The sequence below is a fragment of the Physeter macrocephalus genome, unplaced genomic scaffold (genome assembly GCF_002837175.3).
Source record: "Physeter macrocephalus isolate SW-GA unplaced genomic scaffold, ASM283717v5 random_8, whole genome shotgun sequence".
Classification (NCBI taxonomy): Eukaryota; Metazoa; Chordata; class Mammalia; order Artiodactyla; family Physeteridae; genus Physeter; species Physeter macrocephalus.
In genome coordinates, this window is record NW_021145294.1 from 220,291 (window position 1) to 245,703 (window position 25,413).

General features: G+C 46.2%; 1 protein-coding gene across 2 annotated transcripts in view; it reads right to left on the reverse strand.

Annotated features, from left to right (window-relative positions):
* DNAH2 (dynein axonemal heavy chain 2) overlaps positions 1–17,890 on the reverse strand; it is a 97,915-nt gene extending 80,025 nt beyond the window's left edge. For both annotated transcript variants that reach the window (XM_024127751.2, XM_055082070.1), the window contains exons 1-6: positions 17,734–17,890; positions 13,477–13,538; positions 10,301–10,471; positions 2,041–2,269; positions 1,390–1,500; positions 982–1,220 (exon numbers count right to left, since the gene is read on the reverse strand). In XM_024127751.2, coding sequence (XP_023983519.1) covers positions 982–1,220; positions 1,390–1,500; positions 2,041–2,269; positions 10,301–10,471; positions 13,477–13,538; positions 17,734–17,890 — 969 coding nt within the window. The remainder of the gene's footprint in view (positions 1–981; positions 1,221–1,389; positions 1,501–2,040; positions 2,270–10,300; positions 10,472–13,476; positions 13,539–17,733) is intronic.
* Between the last annotated feature and the right edge of the window lie 7,523 nt (positions 17,891–25,413).

The following is a 25,413-nucleotide window of genomic DNA, read 5'->3' on the forward strand; positions in this document are numbered from 1 at the left end:
GGTACGCGGGCCTCTCACTGTTGCGGCCTCTCCCGTTGCGGAGCACAGGCTCCGGACGCGCAGGCTCAGCGGCCACGGCTCACGGGCCCAGCCGCTCCGCGGCATGAGGGATCTTCCCGGACCGGGGCACGAACCCGTGTCCCCTGCGTCGGCAGGCGGACTCTCAACCACTGCGCCACCGGGGAAGCCCCTACATACCTACTTTTATTCACTTACTAGTTTCTACAAAAATATTTTTATGTCTTTTCTCATGTGTGAGTCCTATCTCTCCCACTAGACTGGGAATTCCCCAAGCTGGGGTTTTTGCGTCTATTTCTCTAGTTTTTCCCCTTGAACTCTAACTCTGCACAAAGGAGACTCTCAATAGGTGTTGATCAACTGACTGGATATCACTCTCATTCAGCCCAGTGGTTGTCACCCAGGCCCCTTCACTGCCCTGTTCTCAACGAGGGTTTTAGACTTCTCCACCTAACGGTGACTCAGTTCCCTCAATACCAGCTTCAGATTCCACCTAGGAAGACAGGGCTTCTCTCGCTGTATTCTACAGACCACTCTGATCTCTGTGTGTCCCAACACTAAGATAATCAGCTTGTCATATTATACCAAATTTACTTTTTTAAAAGTGTTTCTCTTGCAGCTCTCTTGGCTGAACTGCATGGGTTTGTCTTTGACCCCAGGCCATCTAGCCATCTCTTTTGTGTAAGTCTTATTTCTCAGCTGGATTGTATGGGTTGGGCTTAGAGAGGGCACTCAATGTAGTACATTTGTTGAGTAACCAGAAGTCTCCCTAACTAAACTATAAGCTCCTTGGGACCTTGGGTTCTACCACTTTTATACTCTCCCACAAGTCCAAGTCCAAGCACTGGGTGCATCTATCTTTGCCTTTGATGACTATGTTGACCCTCTCTTCTTAGCACCTTACAGTGTCCCAACTGCTGTCTACTTTCTGGCAAGCCTCCATCCTTCGATCCACTCACAGACCTGTATCTGCTGGGCCAGCTTCAGAAAGGGCACCAGGTAGGATGACTTGGCAAGACGCAGGATGGACTCGATGTGTTTCACTCCCGGCTTCACCAGCTGTTTGCTGATGCCAGACAGGTCCATGCATCGGTTGCGCCAGAACTCAATCTCCTCCAAAGGACCTAAATTTTCTCCTGTCTCCACAGTTTCCTGGGCACTGAGCACTTCCTTTATCTGCCGTGTCCAGTGGATCATGGAGGCTGCCGGGGAGAGGACAAAACCTCTTGCATTTCTTTGCAGTACTCCCCAGTTGTGTCCTTCTCTGTTCCCCCTACAGAGCCCTCCTAACCCAACTCCTGTCCCAGCCTCTGCGCTGCCCCCCACCTCTCCCCTAGGAGCCCCGACACATGGGCAGTGCCAGCCACTCACTCTCTAGTCGCTGTACCAGCTCTTTGTCTTTAACCACCGCCTCAGGTTTCATGTTCATGGCCTCCGTAGGGATGTAGAGAACAGTGTGCCCCTCCAGTTTGTAGCGACTATCTAAGGAAAGGAAAGGACCATGAGAGTTCACAGAGGGCGATGGGTGTATGCCACCCCAGTTCCAACCATGGTTGATGATCTGGGGCCCAGGAAGTCTACGCATTTCAGGAGAGCAGGCAGGAGAAACTATGGCTCATGCTTTTTTGATATCAAGAGGGAAAATGACAGAAGGCAGAGATACCTCACTGAGATATAAGAGATTGTCATAAAATATGGTCAAAGATCTATACCATGCCTTCAACACTCTCTTCTATGACACAGGTACTCCCCCTACTGACCCCCCCATCTCCCCTTACCCTACATGTACTCTTGGAAATTTCCAACTCTGAGCAGGTCTGGCCAACTGTTCTACAGCAGGAAACGCTACCTGGATTAGAAGGCAAACTCTGTACCCCGTTCCACTCATTCAACAAACACATTCCAAGCACCTACTCTGTGCCAAGCAACGCGGGTACTCAGGATCAATCTCCCCCCTGCCTCACTCTCTCTACTGTTGGTGGGGACTGGGGAGAAAGCAGGCATTCCAGTCTTTCCACTCACCTGTCAGGCAGGCCAAGAACCTGTACAGGTGAGAAGCAAAATGATTTCGAATGCTCTCGGGCCAGGTTGTGTTGCTAAAGATCTGAGGGGCGAAGACGCCGTTGAGCAGCCGAAGCAGGGCTGGGATGTAGGAACCCCGCACTGTCCCAAAATGCACAGTCGCCTCAAAGTTCTCTGGAGTGATGGGAACTGGCGCTTGGCGAATAAAGTAGACAATCTGGTTCTGGGTCTGCATGAAAGACAGTAGATCAGAGTTCAGGGTCCAGGCCCAGCCATGATACCCAAGGGAATCTGAGGCTCCAATCATGAAAGCCTGGCTGAGTTCTTCATCGCATTCCCTTAGCGTATCCAATCCTTCTCAAAATATAAGCAACATGAGGTGCTTCCTGTTTTGTCAGGGACATAACAGAGTCCGTATACAGAGATGTGGGGAGGAAATGCAGAGAGCATGTCTTGAGGGTAGGGACTGTGTATTTTGTCCAACTTGGCTCCAGACCTAGCACAGTAACGGGGACATATTAGATGTTCCATAAATGATGGACGGATGGATGGATAAATGGATGGATAAATGGAAAGAAAAGGATATAGGAAAACCAGAAAGGAGAAGGACCAAAAGTAAGAGACAACTGTCTAGGGTTTTCCATTTCACTTACATATACTTTTCCCCCAGTTTTTCAGTTATCCTTCCGTTTTGTTTATGCTGAGTTTTTGTTGTTGTTTACATTCAGAAATGTATAACTTTCCTGTTGTTAAAACTTCTTAAAGTTTCTGACTTCCACATGCTTAGAAAAGTCATTCCCACTCTAAGATCAGATTCACCTGTCTTTTTTTCTTTAGTACTTTTGTAGCTACTCTTTATACTTGATTTAACTTTAAAAACTGAAAATAGAATGCAAAGAAGAAATTCATAATCATTCATCTTCCCACTACCCAGAATTAAATTTTGGCATTTTTTTTTTTGGTTTTGGTTTTTCTTGGCCACACCATGCAGCATGTGGGATCTTAGCTCCCTGATCAGGGATCGAACCTGCGCCCCCTGCATTGGACGCACAGAGTCTTAACCACTGGACTGCCAGGGAAGTCCTTGTATTTCTTTAAAAAAAAAAAAACTTAACAATTATTATGTTTGCTAAAATGGTATGTTAATTATAAATAACTGAAACAATGCAGAAAAGTACAAAGATAAAAGTTTAAATGTCATCTAAAATTCCACCACCCAGACATTAATTATGATCATTAGAGAAAATACTATTCCAGACATCTCTCTCTCTCTCTCTTTTGCTCTCTCTCTCTCCCTCTCTCTCTCTCTCTCTCTCTCTCTCTCTCTATATATATATATATATATATATACAGAAAAATAAATTAAAATAGTTATTTCAAAATAGGATCATGCTATTTTTTTTAAAATATTATTTATTTATTTATTTATTTTTGGCTATGTTGGATCTTTGTTGCTGCGCACGGGCTTTCTCTAGTTGCGGCGAGCGGAGCCTTCTCTTGTTTCGGGGCATGGGCTCTAGGCACGTGGGCTTCAGTAGTTGTAGCACACAGGCTCAGTAGTTGTGCCTTGTGGGCCCTAGAGCGCAGGCTCAGTAGTTGTGAGCACGGGCTTAGTTGCTCCGTGGTATGTGGGATCTTCCTGGACCAGGGCTCGAACACGTGTCCCCTGCATTGGCAGGCGGATTCTTAACCACTGCACCACCAGGGAAGCCCCAGGATCATGCTATTTGTAATTAAAAGTGTTAAATTAAATTTTACTTCGATTTAATAGAATAAAAACACATTGATGTGAATATAGTAAATGGTTGAGCTTCAAATAAATGTTTATCTCTAAGAGAGATTTCTTCCTAAAAGACCCCTTTCTAAGGTTATAAGAAAGCTTATGAAAAATATTAAGAGGTTAGGACTTCCCTGGTGGCGCAGTGGTTAAGAATCCACCTGTCAATTCAGGGGTCACGGGTTCGAGCCCTGGTCCATGAAGATCCCACATGCCACGGAGCAACTAAGCCCGTGCGCCACAACTACTGAGCCTGCGCTCTACAGCCCGGGAGCCACAATTACTGAACCCATGTGCCACAACTACTGAAGCCCACGTGCCTACAGCCCGTGCTCCACAACAAGAGAAGCCACCTCAATGAGGAGCCCGCACACCGCAACGAAGAGTAGCCCCCGCTCGCTGCAGCTAAAAAAAAAAACAGCCCACGTGCAGCAACGAAGACCCAACGCAGCCAAAAAATAAATAAATAAATGAATAAAAAGAGGTTAGTTTTCTCACTACCTTCCAATTTTAAGTTCAGTTGACTCGCTGCTTTGAACGACAAGAACATTGGCATCCTCTTACTCTCCTGCATTCACTCACCACTTCCCAATTTTTGTTATACTATTATTTTTACATTGTCCAGGTTGATAACATTCACATTCTATAACATAACCATAATTCCCATGGTTATTTAGTATTAGTTCTTTATTTAAATGAATTGAATATTCACAGAGTCTCTATTCCTGAGTTTTCTATTTGGTTCATTCCTTTTTTTTTTTTTTTTTTTTTGGTTCATTCTTTGATGAACTGGATTTCCATTGATGATGTCATTTTTGCTTTTCAAAGTAGGGTTCTTTCAAGACTAAAAATGACTGCCTATTTGTTGCCTTTATACTTGACCATCTAGGCCGGGAATTATACCCTTGGGTTACACTATGGCTCCTGGAGAACTCGTAGGTGTAACTTCTGGGTGTTCAGAGAAGTCTGAGATCAGCCTAATGGTTCCCCTTGGTAGATAATTTGGGTTTTTGACTAGAGGCCTAAATAATTTTTTCCCAAATTTTTATTTTGAAAAAAATTCCAACCCATAGAAAAGTTGCAAGAAAGGCACAATGAACAATAACATGCCCTTCATCTAGATCCACTAATTGTTAACATTTTGCTGTACTTGTGCATAATTGCACTCTCTCTCATTTTCTCTCGTCTCTCTCTGCTGAGCCATTTCAGAGTTAGCAGCAGACGTTATAAAACTACACCCTTGGGCTTCCCTGGCGGCGCAGTGGTTGAGAATCTGCCTGCCAATGCAGGGGACGCGGGTTCGCGCCCTGGTCTGGGAAGATCCCACATGCCGCAGAACAACTACAGAGCAACTGGGCCCGTGAGCCACAATTACCGATCCTGAGCGTCTGGAGCCTGTGCTCCGCAACGAGAGAGTCCGCGATAGTGAGAGGCCCGCGCACCGCGATGAAGAGTGGCCCCCGCTTGCCACAACTAGAGAAAGCCCATGCACAGCAACGAAGACCCAACACAGCCAAAAATAAACAAATAAATAAAATTTTTTTAAGTAGTTAATAAATTAAAAAAAAAAACAAAAAACTACACCCTTACATACTTCAGCATATGGCTCCTAAAAGGGAGGATATTCTCCAACATTCTCAACACTGTAATTATCACACTCAGAAAATTTAACTTCATTTAATACTTTTATATAATACACTGTTCATATTCGATTTTCCACAGCGGTCCAAATAATGTCATTTACAGCTGGTTTCTTCCCATCCAGGATCCAATACAGATCACACATGGTTGTGTCCCCTTTAATTCCACATAGTTTCCCAGTCTTTTTCTTTCTACCATGACAGTGATATTTCTAATAGTCCAGGCCAGTTGTTTTCCAAAATGTCCCTTAATTTTGATTTATTGGATTGTTTCCTCATTATAAGATGCAGGTTAAATATTCTTGGCAGGAATACCACATAGGTGATGTCCCCAAAGAATTAATTTCCCCGAATTTAAGTAACCTAACTAAGACATGTATTGACATTAAACACTGTGTAACAAATTTTTGTGGAATAAAGTATGTCCTTTCAATTCCCACATTCTGTTCCTTCTGCAGTTCAGGGAAATTCTCTGTTTTGTTTTGTTTTTTTTTGGTTGCTCTGGGTCTTAGTTGTGGCACATGGGCTTCTTAGATATGGCATGTGAACTCTTAGTTGCAGCATGCATGTGGGATCTAGTTCCCTGACCAGGGATTGAACCCAGGCCCCCTGCAATGGGAGCTCAGTCTTATCCACTGCACCACCAGGGAAGTCCTTCTGTATTTTATTTTTAAATTTATATTCTGTTTCATTAGTTGGTACCCTATGTTAGATCACCTGTGTCTGTCTTTCACATCTATTAACTTCTCTCTAATTGTATTGTCATTGGTTTTTTCTTCTGCATACACTGTAATTATCTCAAGCCTCTCTTCTACATCCGTTCAGATTTTCAGTGGTAGCCATTCAGTTCCTTGCTGTTTCTAACCTACTAATTTTAACATGTAAACATGCTGCTTTCTTTATTTCAAAAATCTGCAGTCTCCCTTTTATTTCATTCTCACGTTTTATCATTTCATCTCTCAGCTTATTAAAAAATTAAATTCGTGTTCTTATTAAGTCGTACTGTAACATGATGCTGTTGTGAGGAATTGCCTTCTGTTATGTTTTCCTCTTTTGCATGTTTTGTTCTGTTCTTTTTCTCCCTTGATGTAGTATGCTTGCAGTTGCCATGCAATTTCACTTGCCTCATGCTTGCACAGCTCTCTGAATTCATTCTTTTTGCTTTAAAGTACTGTGGGTGACTTCCTGATGTCCCACTGTGAGAGCCCAGTTTCATTTCCCCCTCGAAGTTAAAGTGAAAGGGTTGGGTATTTTATGTTTCATTCACTTTTCTCTAGCCTAAGATAACTGCATGAGGGGATGGGCAGGTGGTTAAGGCTAATTTAAAGCAGTGTAAAATCTTTGTTAAAATACATGGGCTCTTTCTTTTCAGATTTTGTAAAAAACCGAGGTTCACTCCATCTCACTAGGGGGCATCCACCATTCCCGCAGGGAGGATGGTTTCCATAAGTTAGTACCTAGACCTTTCATTGGTCCCCACCTTTAAAGTTTATTAGATTAGATTTTGCTTCTTTGTTTGTTTACTCTTGGGTGTTTGTTGTTTTCTCGTTTTACTTTTTACTATTTTATCAAGTATTCAAGAGTAATAATTTCTTAAGGAAGTTTTTCAATTTCAATCTTGCCCCAGGAGAATACAATTAAATCCATGATCTATTTAGAATATTTTTTGGCAGGCTAAATAGATTTTTTTCAGCTTTGTCGAGGCATAATTGACAAATAAACACTGTATATATTTAAGGTGTACACCTTGCTGTTTTGACATACATATACACTGTGAAATGATCACTGCAATCAAGCTAATTAACATATCCATTATCCCATATGGTTACCATTTTCTTTTTCTTTTTTTTTTTGTAGCGAGAACACTTAAGAACTACCCTTTAGCAAATTATACATTATAGTATTATTAACCATAGTTACCATGCTGTATATTAGATCTCCAGAACTCATTAATCTTGCATAACTGAAACTTTGTACAATTTTCCCCCAGTTTTATTGAGATATAATTGACCTATAACATTGTATTGGTTTAAGGTATACAGTGTAATGATTTGATATGTATATTTATTGCAAAATGATTACAATAAGTTAACACCTATCACTTTACATAATTACAATTTTTTTTTCTCGTCAGAACTTTTAAGATCTGTTCCCTTAGCAACTTTCAAATATACAATAGAGTTTTGTTAACTAGAGTCACCATGCTGTATGTACATTAATCCCCAGAACTTATTTATCTCATAATTGGAAGTTTGTACCTTTTGACCAACTTCATCCATTTTCCCTACTCCCCCATCCCCAACTCTGGCAGCCACCAATCTGTCCTCTGTTTCCCTCCATCTGAATCTGTTTCTCAGTCTGTCCTGTTCTCTGTTTCTATGAGTTAGGTTTTTTTTTTCTAGATTCTACATATAAGTGAGATCATACAGTAATTGTCTTTCTCCATCTGACTTATTTCACTTAGCATAATACCCTCCAAGGCCACCCATGTTTTTGCAAGTGGCAAGTTTTTTTCTCTCTCATTGCTGAATAATATTCCTCTGTGTGTGTGTGTGTGTGTGTGTGTGTGTGTGTGTGTGTGTGTGTGTGTATTCCACATTTTCTTTATCCACTCATCCAATGATGGACACTTAGGCTGTTTCCATACCTTGGCTATTATAAATAAACTATAATGAATGTGGGGGTGTGGATACTTCTTCGAGATCGTGATTTCATTTCCTTTGGATATACACCCAGAAGTGGAATTGCTAGATCATATGGTAGTTCTATTTTTATTTGTTTGAAGAACCTCCATACTGTTTTCCATAGTGACTGCACCAATTTACATTCCCAGTACCCAAGGGTTCCCTTTTCTCCACATCCTCATCAATATTTGTCATCTCTTGTCTTTCTCATGATGGCCATTCTAACAGGTATGAGGTGATACCTCACTGTGGTTTTGATTTGCATTTCTCTGATTAGTGATATTGAGCACCTTTTCACGTACATGTTGGCCATTTGTATGTCTTCATTGGAAAAATGTCTTTTCAATTCTGCACAGTTTTTAATCACATTGTTTTGTTTTCTTGCTATTAAATTGTATGAGTTCTTTATATATATTTTAGATATGTATTCATCTCTTATCAGATATATGATTTGCAAATATTTCCCCCCATTCATAGGTTGACTTTTCATTTTGTCCATGATTTCCTTTGCTGTGCAGAAGCTTTTTAGTTAGATGTAGTCCCACTTGTTTATTTTTGCTTTTATTGCCTTTGTTGTAGTGACAAAAAATTTGTACCCTTTGACCAACATTTCCCTATTTCCCCCTTGCCCCACTAGATTTTTTTAATAGAAAACCTTTGTTTTCCATGTTTCCCAATTCTATTCATTGAATAATCCATCTTTCCCCACAGATTTTAAATGCAATTTTTGTAGAAAATGCTTACATATATGTTTCTGGACTCTCTCTGTTTCTTTACTGTTGCTTATATAATACATATTCGTGTCCCAATCTAACTATTTTAATTACTGTAATTTAATAAAGAGTTTCACATTCACAGATCTCCTACATTACTTTTCTTCTTCATCTTTTTTTTTTTGCTATTTTCATTTCATTTTTCTAGATATACTTTTAAAAATCCTTTACACTAGGGATCTAGGGTCTGTGGCACTTTGATTGGAGTTGCATTAAAACAGTACATTTTTTTGGATGGAATGATCTTTATAATATTAAGATTCCCACTCAGAAACAGGATAGGGCTCATCATTTTTTTTAACATCTTTATTGGAGTATAATTGCTTTACAAGGGTGTGTTAGTTTCTGCTTTATAACAAAGTAGGGCTCATCATTTATTTAAATCTTCTTTCTTGGCCTGCAACAAAGTTGTTTTCTTTCGTATAAATCCTAAATTATTTTTTGCAAATTTTTGTTCCTTTTGTGAATGAAATAAATATTTTTTTCATGATGCTTTAGAGCCGATTATTGCCAATACACAGGAAAAAGCCATGGCCTGTTTTGGGTTTTGTTTAATGTGGAAGCTTCACAAACTGTGTTGCTGAGCAGGGCCATGCTAATCTTCATTATCATTTCAATTTTTGTATATGTGCTTCCAATAAAAGCAAAGCAATAGCCTTTTTCTTTTCCAAAATTTTATTTCTAAAAATTTCCAACATACAGAAACACTAGAAGAATTTTACAATAATGACCTGTACACCACCACCCATATTCTACCACCAACATTTTACTATACTTCTGTCTTTTAACTGTTTCCCTACCCATGGTTTACCTTTCACTAATGTATCCTCCCCATTGTTGGAATAGTTATCTATCTAACCCATGAAAGCCTTCAATAGTTCCCTCTGGGATAAAGCGAAATTCTTTAGCATAACATACAAGGCCCGTCACAAGCTGACCCCAACCCACCTTTCCAGTATCATTTCCCACAACTCCTCTTTCTTTGCACATAAAGTGTTCTTTACCTGGATGCTCTTACTCAGCCTCGATCAAATCCTACTTACCCTTCATCCCCAACTCAAATATCACCTCCATCACCAAGCCTTGCCAGCATTCCACTGGCTACATTAGTTGCTTCCCAAAAAGCTCTTATAAAGCTTTGCCCAGGCATCATAATATACTGTAAATATTTTTTATATGTCTGTCTTCCCCACTAGACCATGAGATCATCAAAAGCAAAACCTTGCCTCATTCCTCTCTGTATTCTGCTGCCAAGCAGGGTGTCTGACACACTGTGAGGCTCAACAGACCTTGTACACAGGAGATAAGACTCACAGACAACAGAGATCCTCAGAACCCTCAGCCCCCTGGGAGAACACCCTGAGGTCTCGACCGCGGAGTACGCACCTGCACAGGCATCCCCAGACCTAGCTTCAGCCCCAGACAAGGGTCGATGAAGATGGTGAGGATGGGCTCCGAAGGGTCCTGGGCAAAGTGTTCCAGAATGGTATCGTGCTCCTCTGTCCAACTGGCAGCTGCCAGTCCTGTCAGCACAGCTCGGGACAGGAAAAGGGGCTTCTGCAGAAGGAGAGCAGAGGGCCAGAGCAGGGACAGCTGTTAGGATGGGTCACTTCTCTCATCCACTGTCACGTATGAGGACGTGGGGGATGAGAGAAGTCAGACAGCCTCAGAACGGGGAAGGGAAAGCTGAGAACGGACTGAAAGACAGGTTTCAAGCTTTCGAAGAAACAAGACAATAAGATTCTTTTCCCTCTACCGGTAAAAACAGAATGGATCATGAAGGAAGACTGAGGGATATTACCTTCCCAAGATATTTCATTTATGCCTGTGTTTGTAAAAATGTCTTATCAAGCAACCCTCAACCTCACAGTAAAACTAAATCAAGGGAACATGTAGGATATTAGCCTAAGTCAAACAATTAGGATTCCATATGTATGTGTTAGCATACGGTATTTGTTTTTCTCTTTCTGACTTACTTCACTCTGTAATGACAGACTCTAGGTCCATCCACCTCATTATAAATAACTCAATTTCATTTCTTTTTATGGTTGAGTAATATTCCATTAAAGCTGGGACAAAGTGAGAGAGTGGCATGGACATATATACACTACCAAATGTAAAACCGATAGCTAGTGGGAAGCAGCGGCATAGCACAGGGAGATCAGCTCGGTGCTTTGTGACCACCTAGAGGGGTGGGATAGGGAGGTAGGGGTATATGTATAGGTATAGCTGATTCACTTTGTTATAAAGCAGAAACTAACACACCATTGTAAAGCAATTATACTCCAATAAAGATGTTAAAAACAAACAAACAAAAAAAACAATTAGGAGCAAGGGGATGACAAGCTGGAAAAAGAATAAAGGTAAAAGAGCAATTTCTCCATCATGTGGCCTCCACAGGATACTGGAATAAGTATGTGATATTGGGCAAAAGTCAACTGGCATATCAGTGAGGAAAAAAGAAAAAGGGAGGTGAAAAGACGAGACTGGAAAACACCAAAGAACAAAATCAACTGGATGGAAAATAAATCATAACTGGTGGCTAGAAAAAAGACAGCATTATTTTGAATACTACTAAATAAATTAAGAAAACTAGAGGATATAAAAATCTAGCTCGGTGAACTTGAGAAGTCACCCCGTCCTTCTTCCAGTACTTCTGGAAGATGAGAAGGAATCCCTCCTTACTTAAAGTTTCCAGGTCAAGAAAATGTAGCTAGTGATCGAAAATCTTCCATATATAAATACATACATGAAGAACCAACGAGAAAAACACTAAGACCCAGATAAATGGACGAAAGGATATGAACAAACATATCATGTCATAAAAAAAGAGAAAATGAAAATGTGAAATAAATGTTCAATTTCATTTGAAATCAAAGAAATACAAATAAGCATAGCAAAGGTATATCACTTACTGCCTATCATTTTAAAAAAAATCTTTGCTAGGGAATTCCCTTGTGGTCCAGTGGTTAGGACTCCACGTTTTCACTGCTGAGGGCGCAGGTTCAATCCCTGCTTGGGGAGCTAAGATCCCACAAGCCGTGGGGTGGAGCCAGAAAAAAAAAAAAACAACTTTGCTAAACTGCTAACACCCAGGCCTGGAAAGGGTTTGTTACTAGTGCGAGGGCAAAAAAATGCAATTTGTTTGAAAAACAATTTGGCATTATGTATTAAAGGTGTTAGAAATGTTCTTTACTCTTTGATTCAGGAACTCCATATACAGGAATCTAACTTGAAATATTAAGTATTTCAAAATGTGTTAGTTTTATTTATAATATTCATCACTGTATTATTATGAGAGCAAAAAAATCATAAATGGCAAATGTCCAAGAGTAAGGATTTAACTGTGATACATATATCTTACGGGGCACCATATGAACATTAAAAGTGGTGCTTACAGGGACTTCCCTGGTGGTCCAGTGGTTCACACTCCACGCTTCCATTGCAGGGGGCACGGATTCAATCCCTGGTCAGGGAACTAAGATCCCGCATGCCGCACGGCGGCCAAAAAAAAATGGCGTTTACAGAGAATTCCCTGGCAGTCCAGTGGTTAGGATTTGGTGTTTTTCACTGCCGGGGCCCAGGTTCAATCCCTGGTCGGGAACTAAGATCCCATAAGCTGCGCAGCCAAAAAAAAAAAATGATGCTTACAAAAAAAAGTATGTAATAACAGTAATGAAAATACTTCATTTCAAAAAAAAAGAGGCATGTGATTTACATATTTGTGATTAAAAAAATAAAGGCAGCCTGATGTATTTTTTAAGTATATAATAACATGAAGAATAAAAAAATGTTTTGTGAGAAAGCCTAATAAAAAATTATAATGTGTGGTACAGTTAGGATTGTTAAAAAACAAAAAAACTTGCAAATCTACACAGAAAGGACATATACCAAATTAGTAACGTTGGATGTGTTCAGGCAGTAATACTATGACTTATTTTCCCTTTCTTTGTTCTACTTTTCTGTCCCTTCCAATTTTTTTCTTTAAAGAGTCGTTGTCACTTTTCTCTCCCTTTTTAAAAAAGTTCAAGGTCACCACTCTATTCTTCTAACCCAGGTAACTGAGGGTGTGCCTAGGCTCTGATGCAGCTTGGAAATAAAGGTGTAGAGGTTACTGAGTGTCAAATTCTGAAAGTATTTCAAGTGGCTTCTGTAAACTCTTCAGCCAAAGGAGGGAACTGAAGGACAGGAAGAAAGAGGGTGTCTTAGAAATTAGTATCCTATTAGGACAGTGTCCACCCAGCTTGTTCAACTTGTTCAGATGTTCACCCATTCAACGGATATAGTTTGTTGCAAACTGACCCAAGGTGGAGAGATGAGGAAGGGCCTGCTAAGAGCCCTGTTCCTCACTAAAAGCCCTCTTCTTTGGGAGGGGTAGGGGACACGGATAACTTTGTCCTTTACTTGGTGTACTGGATTTGCAGTGAGCAGGCTACCAGCAGAAAGTAAAGAGAAGGTAGTGAGAGATTGAAGAGAATTCCTCATACACCATTCTGCAACTGATCCTTTGATTCACCAGTTGTTGGGGAGGTATATTTGTCTCAGAGAAAAGCCAAACTTACCACGTCTACCTCATGCTCCTGTAATTCTTCTTTCTGTATTTCAGTTTCCTCCAATACTGGCTCTGGGAAGAATGAAAATTCAAAAATGAAGGCATTCCATTAAAAGTTAAACACAGAGACTTCCCTAGTGGTCCAGTGGTTAAGTCTCTGAGCTTCCACTGCAGGGTGCACGGGTTCGATCCCTGGATGGGGAACTAAGATCCCACGTGCCGGACAGCACAGCCAAAAAACAACAACAAATAAAAGAAGTTAAACACGGAGTCACCATATGACAGAGCAATTCCACTTCAAGGTACTTGAAGTACCTTGAGAAATTGGCACCCCATGGCCCCTATATCTTTACTTCTAAGTTGCACCAGAGCCTGGCCTCTTAGCAGGCACTCCCTATTCCCCTTTCCTCCCAGATCCTGGTAACCACTAATCTACTTTCTGAGTCTATGAATTTGCCTATTCTGGACATTTTATATTAGTGGAATCATACAATATGCGGTCTTTTGTGACTGGCTTCTTTCACTTGGCATGTTTTCAAGATTCATCCACGTTGTTGCATCGTAGCAGACCTTCATTCTATTTTATGGCTGCATAATATTCCACTGCAATTTGTTTATCCATTTATCGTTGATGGATGCTTGGCTGTTTCCGCCTTTTGGCTGTTGTGAATAGCACTGCTGTGAACACGGGCATACAAATGTCTGTTCGAGTCCCTGCCTCCAGTTCTCTGCAACTAAACAGGCCAGAGCGAAGATCCCATGTGCCACAACTAAGGCCCAGTGCAGCCAAATATAAATAAATAAATATATTTTTAAAAAATATTCTTTTAAAAAGCTGACTGGGGCTGGAGGGGGCACAGAAGGAGGCAGGGGAAAGAAGGCAGTCAGTATTAAGGTCATTCTAGGCATTCAGCTTCTGGCCTGCCATTCTTCCCCCATCCTCTTCCCACATGGAGAAGTTGGGGCCCACAGAAATCAGCCCCTCTCCAAGCAAACCGCCATCCCCTCTCTGGACTCCATAAAACCCAGGGGGGTGTCCCTCTCCTTCCTGATCTGTTGCTCACACAGGAGACTGGGGTAAAACTGGTGGGCCTCCCATCTCCCGTGGGCTGAAAGGAGGAAGGAACAAATGAGATGCAACCAAAAGACCCTGGGGAACAGGACACTCCAACTTCCAGAAAGAAAACCTAAGAGGGGAGTGAGGCACACAGGTTGAGGAAGGAAATCATGAGAAAGATGGAACAGCTGATTCTAGGAGCTCAGTGGTGAGTGGGATGGGTAACCAAGAAACCCAACGCCCTTCGAGAAAGCCAAGGGCATCCAAGGTTTCAGACAGGAACGAGGCAGGGGAGGGAGACTGAGACAATCTCAAGAGTAAACTGGTTTTGTCCTCTATTGTAATACAATTTATATAAAGTCTCAACCATGCGATACGATATTAGTATGTGATGGTCATGGATACACGCAGTAAAAATTTAAGAAACAGGCTTGAGAATGACAAACACCAACTCAGGATAGCGGTGACCTCTGGAGAAGGAGAGAAGGGCTTGGCGGGGGGTGGTAGCAGGGGGACAAAGGGATTCACTTGTTGCCATCATGATTTATTCTCACATTGGGTGATGGGTACATGGGTGTTCATTATCTCATTCTCTGTATTTTTTCTGATTCGCCTGAAATACAGATCTACAATCCCTTATCCAAAACCCTTGGGATCAAGTATATTTCAGAATGTAGACTTGTAATACCGTATGGTACATGAGACCCCCACCACATCTTGGGGCCTCTAGAACAGCACTCCACAAATTTTAATGTCAGTATTTCTGCAGTAAAACATATGAAAATTTATACTAAGTGGTTTAAATAGACTATAAATACCTTCATGTCAGTTTAGGTTATGTCTCACCACCAAATAAGTTTGGATGCCAAATTTTGGGGAAAAAAACCTTTCAGTTCTTAGGGCTTTTTAAAATTACAGACATGGGATTATGAACCTGTACTTCTTTTCTTAGTGGGAACGGAGGAGCACTTAAGGAAGCAAAGGATATCAATAAAGACCTCAAAAGGGTGTTTGCCCTTTAACCCACCATCCTTCGCCAAGAAATGTTTTAGGCCTGGTCTTAGCCCATTTGGACTACTATAACAAAACACCATAGACTGGGTGGCTTCTAAACAGCAGCCATTTATTCCTCACAGTTCTGGAAGCTGGAAGTCCTAGATCAGGGTGCCAGCAGGGTTGGGTGAGGGCCCTCTTCTGGGGTGCAGACCTCTCTTTGTGTCCAGCGGAAGGGGACAAGGAATCTCTCTGGAGTTGCTTCTTATAAGGCACTAATCCCACTCATGACAGCTTCACCCTCATGATTTAAGCAAACTCCCAAAGGCCCCTCCTACTAACACCATCATATTGGGCATGAGAATTTCAACATATGAATTTGGGGGGGACGCAAACATTCAGACCATAGTAGGCCCCCTCTGTCTCCTGTGGGACAGGCCTCAATCCCTCCCCAACTCCAAAGAGTACAGGGATTTTTTTTTTTAATATTTATTTGGCTGTGCAGGATCTTTCGTTGTGGCACACGGGATCTTTAGTTGTGGCACACGGGATCTTTAGTTGCAGCATGCAGGTGGGATCTAGTTCCCTGACCAGGGATGGAACCCAGGCTCCCTGCATGAGGAGCATGGAGTCTTAGCTGCTGGACCACCAGGGAAGTCCTGAGTACAGGGATTAAGGCTCATTTCAGGGCTGCCTTGGAGGCCCAAGTCTTCTCTGAACCTCTGTCAAGTGTCAGCTAGAAAGCTCCACCTCAAACAATAAAAAGGCTTAGAGCTAAAAGGACTCAGAGATCCTTGGTGTTTGGGGGTCAATGCTTTCTTTTAGAAGTTCCTTTTTTTTATAATTTTTATTGGAGTATAGTTGATTCACAACGTTGTGTCAGCTTCAGGTGCACAGCAAGGTGAATCACCCATATATATATATACACACATCCACTCTTTTCTGGATTCTTTTCCCATATAGGCCACCACAGAGTACTGAGTAGAGGTCCCTGTGCTGTACAGTAGGTCCTTATTACTTATCCACTTTACATATAGTAGTGTACATATGTCAATCACAATCTTCCAATTTATCCCTCCCCCACTTTCCCCCTGGCAACCACAAGTCTGCCCTCTACATCTGTAACTCTATTTCTGCTCTGAAGATGAGTTCATCTGTACCCTTTTTTTAGATTCCACATATAAGCAACATCACATGACACCCGGACATTGCCTTCCCACCCCGGAAGAGTCTCCAAGTTGAACTTCACTGCCTTCCCTCCTCCCTCCCCCTGCTCCTGTTACCCAGCTTCTAGGAGCCAGTCCCACTTTAAACTGCTCTTAAGAGAACTCAGAAGAAAAAATTTGCATGGTTCCAATGTCTAGATCCCAGGGCAAGGCCCTGCGTACCCTGGACCTTTCTCCCATGCCCACGCTTAATCTCTCAACTTTTAATATTAAAAGGGGATTCTATTTCTCTCCATCTTGACAGGCTGCTAGCAGTGTAAAGAAGCCCCAGGTAAAAGGGGAGGACTATCCTTAACTCACAGTCATAGCTACACTGGCCAGTGCTCTAAGGGACAGCCTAGTGACAGCAACAGCTACCAAAAACCTTCCAACCCTATTGGCCCCAGCTCACCCAACAGGAAGGAATCCCTCAGATCAAAGCCACAAGAAGCAGCCTCATTAAACTCTTTTCTTCCTCAATCTAGACATCAGGCTTCTTTTCCTGTGGCCCTGAACCTGAACCTCCTTAGTCTACCAAGGCCCTGACGAAATGAGGGCAGAGATACAAGAGCCTTAAACAGATGGGAGAAAGATTCAGTCAGGCTTAGGATTCAAAGGATGGCAAAGCAGGCTGAGTCTCCATGGTGATGGGCTTAATGGGAGGAAAACATTATTTGTTTTGCCACCCAGGGTGAAAATGGGAAAAAGAAAGAGATCAAACCCTCTTCACTGGGGTAGGAGCAACCAGGAACACTTGAAATAAGGAAGAAGAGGCTAGGATAGAGGATTGGCTGGTGAGCTCTTGGTGCACTGGGGGAAAATTTTAAGACAGAAAGAACAAGTATAAGGCTGGCTAGGAAGAAAACACAAAACAAGGGACCTAGCAGCAGGCCTGAGATTCTGCTGAACCCCTTGCTTCTTACCCAGAAGCAACAGAACCTGCTCCCTGGCCCTAAGACCCTCCTTCAATACAAACATTCTGCCTCCAAGCCTCTCCCCAGCAGGTACCCACCAGGCTCCTCCTTGAGAGACTTGGGCTCTGCCTGGGACTCACTGCTGGCCGGCAGGGTGGTCTTCACAGCCTGTGCGGCCAGAGCAGACTGAGCGACTCGCCAGCGGGTGCTTCCCCGGCTACTCACTTTCTGCTTCTTGTCAGCTTTGCTGGACATTGTGCTGGCAAAACCTGCAGACACAAGGAAGCTGGAGGTCCACCACCAGATCCACCCCCAATCCTCAGTCCTTTCCCTGGGATATCCCACTTTCTTGGGTTAAAAATCTTGGATTAAAAATCTTGGGTTAAAAATCAAAATCAGTCCCTCAAGGCATTAGGAATAAATGGAAGCTAAACATGAGGGCACAGGGAATTCCCTGGCAGCCCAGTGGTTAGGACTCGGCGCTTCCACTGCAGGGGGCATATGAGTTCCATTCCTGGTCGGGGAACTAAGATCCCACAAGCCCCAAGGCGCAGCCGGGGGAAAGAAAAAAAAAAAAAAAAAAAAGATGAGGGCACAGCAGACACCCACTAATGAGGATTTAGGAGCCCCTATCTCTGCCCAGAGGTATGAGAACATAAGATAATCAGGGAAAGGTCTACCACGCTGAGGTGTGGTTGCACACGCCCTCAAGCACTCTAGCTCTCAGGGCCACGGGTGAGTGAGAGAGGGCCCAGGGAAGGGAAGACTGTCCCCAGGTTCCACACTCTCTGTCACTGTGTCAAGTCACTGAGCAACCAAGATGATTTTCCTATGTACCTCCTTTTCTCCCAAGTCACCCCCTGGAAGAGGGGGAGAAAGAAAAATGCCCCTCCTACCCACACGAAAATCTGTGATCTCCTTAAACAAGGAAGAAACAGTATTTGCAACCTGTCTCTCCAGCTTTTCAATCCTGAGGGGCAGAAACCCTGCTCTGTGTGTACTGAAAATGTGTCTTCGCACAGTTGGCTGAGTGAGTCTGTGCTAACCGATTAATGAAGACCAAGAGCATTCGATTCCAGATGTCCTGAGAACAGACTGGAAGAGGAAGGACAAAAGTCATCCAACAATGAACTTGGAATTGTGTCTGGGGGAGGGAGAAATGGGGCGATGAGGAAGGCCCAGTAGTGTCTCTCTCAGAAAAGCAGGGGGGCGGGAAGCGGGGCATTTCTGGAGGGCGCCCAGGGCAATGTCTGATTCGCTGGGCAGTGCCTCTTCACTCAGCTCTAGCCTGACAACCACCTGTGGCTTTTCTTCCTCACCCCCACAGGCTGCCACAGGCATTGATCATACGCTATGAGTTTCACACTTGAAGGATTGGTACTTTGCTCCAAGGAACACCGTTCTATTAGGCCAACACATCAGTAAAGCCAGGTACCACAGCGCGGCTTCCGCCATCGGTCTCCAGAGAAGCGTCAGGCTGTGCTTCCCTGCCTCCGGCTGGAGCCTCAGGAACATTCCGGTGGCAAGGCTGGGAGCCACTCCCCATGGGGTTCGCCCCATGGTCCCACACCGAGGCCCCAGGAGGAGGCTTCTTCTAGCCTGGGACTCATTCTGTTTCTCAGGAAATACGGTAGGGGGCCGGCCCTCTCCTCCAACCACCAGTGGCTACCAATGGGCAAATTTCCCCTCACAGGAGCTTCCTCACACAACTGTCACAACCGCCGCCGCTCCTTCCTCTCAGCTGCCCCTTCCTCTGCCCTCCGCCGCAACGGCCCCTTCTTCCCTCGCCCCGCAACTCTCCCTCGTACCCCTCACCACTGCCCCTTCTCCCCTTCGCTTCCCACTCTCCCCGGCATTCCTCCCCTCCTCCCTGGTGCCCTCCCCCGCCAACACGCACCTCACGACGCCGACCCTCTCCTCCCTGCGCCGACCGACCGGCCACTCCAGCTGAGAAGTTGCCCCGCGTGGCCCTCTCGGGCCGGCGCCTGCACGCGTCGCCTTGGCAACCCCGGGCAGCGTGGGGTGGGGGGGGCGAGTGGCGGGGGCCCGAGCGCGCCGAGCCAGCCTCCTCGGCGCAGACGCAGAGACGCCCTGATCAGCCGCTCCCGGCTTGGCTGCGCTCGCGTCACGCCGGCGGGGAGCCGGGGCAAGAGGGCTGGGGGGCAAGGGGAAGCCGCTAAACCTGGCGGTCTGGAGGGGGGCTGGAGGGAGACGGGAGGCCTGGTCTGAGGACGGGCGGTAAGGACTGGGGCTGGAAACAATGAGTGGCCCCCCGCAGGACACTGAAAAGGCTCGGGGAACCCAAGCGCCCGACCCCGCGCGCGGGTCTGTGAGCTCCATCCCGGGCGAGTCCAGCAGATGGCGCCCGAGGTCCCGCCTGCGAGGCTCACGCGCGCTCTAGAAGGCGCTCCAGGATTTCGAGGCAGCCGTGGCTGCAGCTGAGTCCGTGGAAAAAACCGGGGCTGGAGCACCCCTGCCCTCCCGCTCGTTCCCCCTTTTTAATGCGGACTGGGGTCTAGGATCGCCGGGCAGCGCGGGGTGGGGGAAGGAGGGAAGAACGGAACTGGAATTTTTGGAATCTGAGGATTGGCTTTGGAAAGCGTCGCTCGTTTTGGGGGGGATAGGAGGCGGGGACTCTCTGGGGAAGGTGACCGGGCCAGGGAGGGGCTCGGCTCTCCATAAGAACAAAGACAGAGTCTTGGGGAAGCGACAGGAGAGGGGTGTGAGAGGAGGGGCAGACCGCAGCCGGTGCTAGGGGGCGCTGCGGGCCGGCGTGCCAGGAGAGGCGCCTGGAAGACTGAGCCATACCTGGGGCTGGTGGAAGCTTTAGGGAGGCCTGGGGGATGCAGGGAGGAAATGAGTCAGGGGGATGGGAAGGCACCCTCCCTGCTTCCATCAATAGTGCCTAATTAAGACAAAGCCCGCAGCGAGCCCACTGATTACATTTCCATGAGGAGCTAAATTGATGACATTTTCTTTGCTGGAGGAGAGAAGCTGGCACCTCAGTTCCCCCTTTTCCTGGTTGATGTTCACACCTGACGGGTCTCATTATGCCAGTCTGGCAGGGAAAGGACTGGCAGTCCCTGGTACTCCTGAAGGGCCTGTGGATTAATCCACACCTGAGCCCAGCTCTGACCTCACCATCCTACCTACCCCATTTTTATTTCCAGAACTGACAACCCCTGCCCTTGGCACCCCCCCATTATCCTTAAAGGCGGTTTCTGGGCTCCTGCCCAGCCCACATGCCTGTTGCTGAGGGCAAGGATTGAAGGAGAGAGGGGTCCTGCCACACCCCAAAATCAGCTGCACAGCAAGCAGGGCTAAGTGGGTGATCCTCTAACCAGTTAGGCAGTGGGTGGCAGAGAGGTGACATGATTGGCCAGATCCCCCAGGGAGAAAGTCCCAGAGGAGTGAAGATTTGAGGGGAGGCATAGGATGGGGAGACTTATAGGCGGGGCACATGGCTCCCTCAGGGAAAGGAATGTTGTGTAGACCCCATTTCTTTTCTGAACCACCACCCCACCCCACCCCGCCCCGCAGGCCTTGGCTGTGCCTAGGGATCCCAGCCCCCTACATTATGCTAAATAGGTAATCAAACAGCTCGCTTTGCTAATTACTGCTCAATCCGATTAAACGCCACTGAAGCTCATCAACAGAGGTGGAGGTAGGGAGAAGGGATGAAAGGGGGGGCAACCACAGCTGTGACGGGGGTCTTGTCCCCAGGGGCTCTAGGGGACAGCTGAGAAACAGCCGGGGTAGCAAGACTCAGTACCTCGCAAAGGAAATGGGCAGAAGGGTTGTATGACAGAACCCTTCATCTCACTGCATCCTCCCAGGCTCAGGCACTCCCTCCTCCCAGAACCTTCTTTACTCTCAGAACCCAGGCATCCGGCCATTCCCACAGCTCCCCACACACACCCCTGTCCCAGCTTTAATAAGTTCTGTTCTTTCACTGTCAATATTTGATTTCTCAGAGCCATCTCCACGGAGAGAGGGAGCTCTTCCCTTGCTTCCCCCCTACCTTGGCCCTTTTTTGCCCACCCCAGTCTCTTTGTGCCCCCAACCTTCTCTGAACTAGCTGACTTAATGAAATGATATTAAAGTCTTAAGCAACTCCAAAAGAATGGTTGTTATGGTGAAGGGAGTGGGCAGGACGCCTGGGTCCCTGAGGGGAGCGAGGGCTGAGGAGGGGGGAGAGTGAGCCAGAGGCTAAGGTCTGGAGGCCCCAGTCCCCAAGGGGGAGCTGAGATCTCGGGTGAGCTGGGGGCTGGCCCTCTGGATCGTGGTGGGAAGTGGGGAGTTAGGGCTGGGGGCTCGCAAAAGGTGAGAAGAGGGAGGACATTTCTGTGGTCCAGGCCTCAGCCTGCTGTCCAGTGCATCCGTCAGGGATGGAGAGGCCAGCCGGGGGCGCAGAGCCCCTGTGCCAGCAGCCTCCCTGCTGACTGTGCCCGGGGCCGTCCCGTGAGAACCAGAGTAGATTCCTCTTCAGGCCGGACTCATCCTCTTCCCCCCTGCACCCCCCACCCCACCAGCAGACCCCCACAGGTGATTTGTAGCCGATGCCCTCACGATGGTAGCACCAGGAGGGAGTCCGTTCCATGACACGCACAGCCGAGAGCTTCCAGGAGAGGAGAGAACAGAGGCCAAGAGATGGGGAGCCAAGCACCACCACCCCCTCCCCCCACCCATCCCATCTCACTCCCCTGGGGACCCTGGCCCAGCCCCAATCCCCTTGGGGTGGTGGGAATGCAAGGACATTTGGCTGGGCTGATTGATGAGGGAGGAAGCAGCCACTGGGCACTGAGGCTGCTGTTTGCTGAGCACACAGATTCCTCCCCACTCACCAGCTGCCGCCCCCTGAGGCTGCTCAATCTCCCCAGCACCACCACTAGCCACTTGGACTGGAGAGAGCTGCTGCCTGAGTTTCTGATGGCAACTGAGGAAAGCGGGAGAGCCAGGCCGTGGAATGCTTCGATTCCTTCTGGGAATCAGGGGACCCTGAGGCCTGGTCCCCTCAGAACTCCCTACAGGACGCCACCTTCGCTGCTGCCTTTCCAACATCTCTCCTGTGCCGAGTTTTCACTCCCCTTTATTCTGTATCCTTTTCCCTACTCCCACCCAACTCTCTGAGCCCATCCCAGCTAGCCCCCGGCCTCCAAACCAGCCTGCCACATTTCTCCCAGCCTGCCTACAGATCTTGAAACTCTCTCTAGGGAAGGGGATGCCCCATGTTTGTGATTCCACTTAGGAAGCTCTGTTTTTCATTCTAACGACATTTCCAGTTGTGACGTCAACCATTCCCCATCAGAAATGCCCACTGCAACCCTTTGCTCTGTTCTCCTTTTCTTAAAACCCTCAACATAGACCACAGACACAAACATACATACCTCAACCTAATTTACATCCTGCTTTTGTTTGGAAGGATGGAAGAGTGTGAGCTTCTGTCTGCAGCGCAGCCCCCAGGACAGCCTCCATCCCATGCTGGGTGGGGGCTTTACGTTCTGTGGTCCCTAGCTCTCTCAGATCCTTTACTCCCACTCTGCTCTAGACTCTGTACCAGCAGGTGCACCACAGCCCCAGAATCTCAGAGCATTATCCCTGCCCTCCCAGAGCATAAAATTTAGTTGAGGAAAACACAGCTCACATCCACACAAGAAACAAAGGGGACCCCCTCCAGCCCCAGACCTTAAAGTAAATGTTTATATCTTTTTCTATAAAACTGGTATGTTTGTTTGTCTGGAAATGTATTTTGTGTGCTGATTTCTTTGTACTGATTATAATGAAGTAAAAAAGCATGTTTTTAGGTCAAAAAAATTTTTTTAAAAAGAAAGAAACAAAGGGGAAAAAATGGAAGACGGAGTTAGATCAACTTCATAAATGTGGATCCTTCCTTGGTCACTTGCTACCCTACACGCTGAGGCTGGGGAAAGACAGGACACATCTAGAACACGTGTGTGGTTGTGATGTCTCTCTCACTATTCTCAAGCCTGTCGAGAGTTCACCTCTTTGCTTTGCACTTGCTGTTCCCTCTCTCTGCTCTGCCCTTCCCCATAGTGCATGCCTTCCATACTCCTCACTAGTCAAGGTCCTGAACAAATGTCACCTCTTCAGAGGGACCCTCCTGACCTCCTAACTTAAAGCATCTTCCTGATACTCTCCATCTTCTTCACCCCTTCACTCTGATTTTTTATATCACTTATCACTACCAGAAATATTATGATGTTGTTCCCCACCAAAATGTGGACTTCATGAAAGCAGGGGCTTTGCCTTATTCACCTCATGCTACCAGTGCCTGAAATAGTACCTGGAACAAAGTAGACATTTAATATGATGCTGAGTGAATGAACGAACGAATAAATGAATGTCTTCCTGCACCTCTTCTTGCTTTGTTGTACTCGTTACCCTAGGAGTGTGTTTGTGTGTTTGCACCTAGTAAGTGAATAGGATGGCATGTGTTGATCTGTGTGGAAGTCACCTGAGCTTTCAAATAGCTCAAAAGATCACTACACATGTGGAAGGCTCTAGGTCTTGCGTTGTTAATGTCTGGGGAGAGGAGAGTCTATAGATGCCAGTCCTCTGAAGGGGTGTGTCCCAGGGTAATGTGCAGAATGTGCTGTTCCTCTCCCCAGCTGTGCATCTGTCCCCAGGTGTCTTCCTGTCTCTCAGCATGTTATGATGTCTCGGTTGCTTTGGTGAGATGTTTGTCTGTCACGGAGACTATTTATCCCCACTTCTCTTCCCTCTCTTCTCTCCACCTGTGCCTCTGGATATACGTGTAGGGGAGTCTTCCATGGCTCCCTTGCCCCCTCGCACACACAGCCCTGCCCCAGTTGTGGACCCCTCCCTCTCTCGCTGGGCCCTGTTGCTGGGCTCTGGGTTGCCATAGTGACGGTTGCCAAGTCCCTGAGGCTGATAGCCAGCGATGGGGCTGTCGGCTCCATCCACGCGGGAGGCTGAGGGGGGCTTCCCATTGTGTGAAGAAGGGGATGTTGCCATGACAACCAACCCCCACTAAGGGGCAGGAACCAGCCCTTCCACACCCCCTGCAGCCTCCCCACCTCGGGCAGCTCCAGTGTGGGCCTAGAAGGCAGGAGTAAATTCCAGACAGCCCAGCACCTGGCCTCCCAGTTTTCAACTCCCTTCCTACAGTGCCTGCACCTCTCGGGACCCAGGCATCTTGCTCAGACAGGGGGAGGGGCAGGGGCCCCACTGGACGGAGGAGGGGCAGGAGGACCCCTTGACCTCCAGGCAGATGGGAGACAGCGGGAGGGGACCTAAAGTCAGGGGAGGGGCGGGCAGGTCAGAGGTTGGAGAACGGGGCTGAGTCTAGGGGACGGGGCATCTGGGTTTTGGGGGGAGCAGAGCCTGGGTTATGGTTACACAGGGAGCCAGGGGATAGGCAGCTTGACGCCTGGGTCCCCGAGTCTTCTGGGCACAGGAGTGCCTTGGGCAGGGGTGGGAGGGAATAGATTGAACACGTGAGCATGTTTTTTCCACTTTGTTCCCGACGGAGACTTGCCTTGAATCTGGTACTTGGTTTAGCAATAGACACTTGGGCTTTCCCCCATGTGTGAACGTATATTCACAGACAGCCCCATTTGGAGGTATTGGCAGCCCACTGCCACCTGGGTTCCTTTCTCCCTCCCCTGGCAGGGGCTGCTTTCCTCAGCCTCCTCACCCAGCCCATGACCACACCCCGCTCCGCTCCGGCCAGCCGGGCCCTGTCCACCTCACCCATCGGACCCAAACCCCTCCCTACCCCTTGTTTTCATGCAATT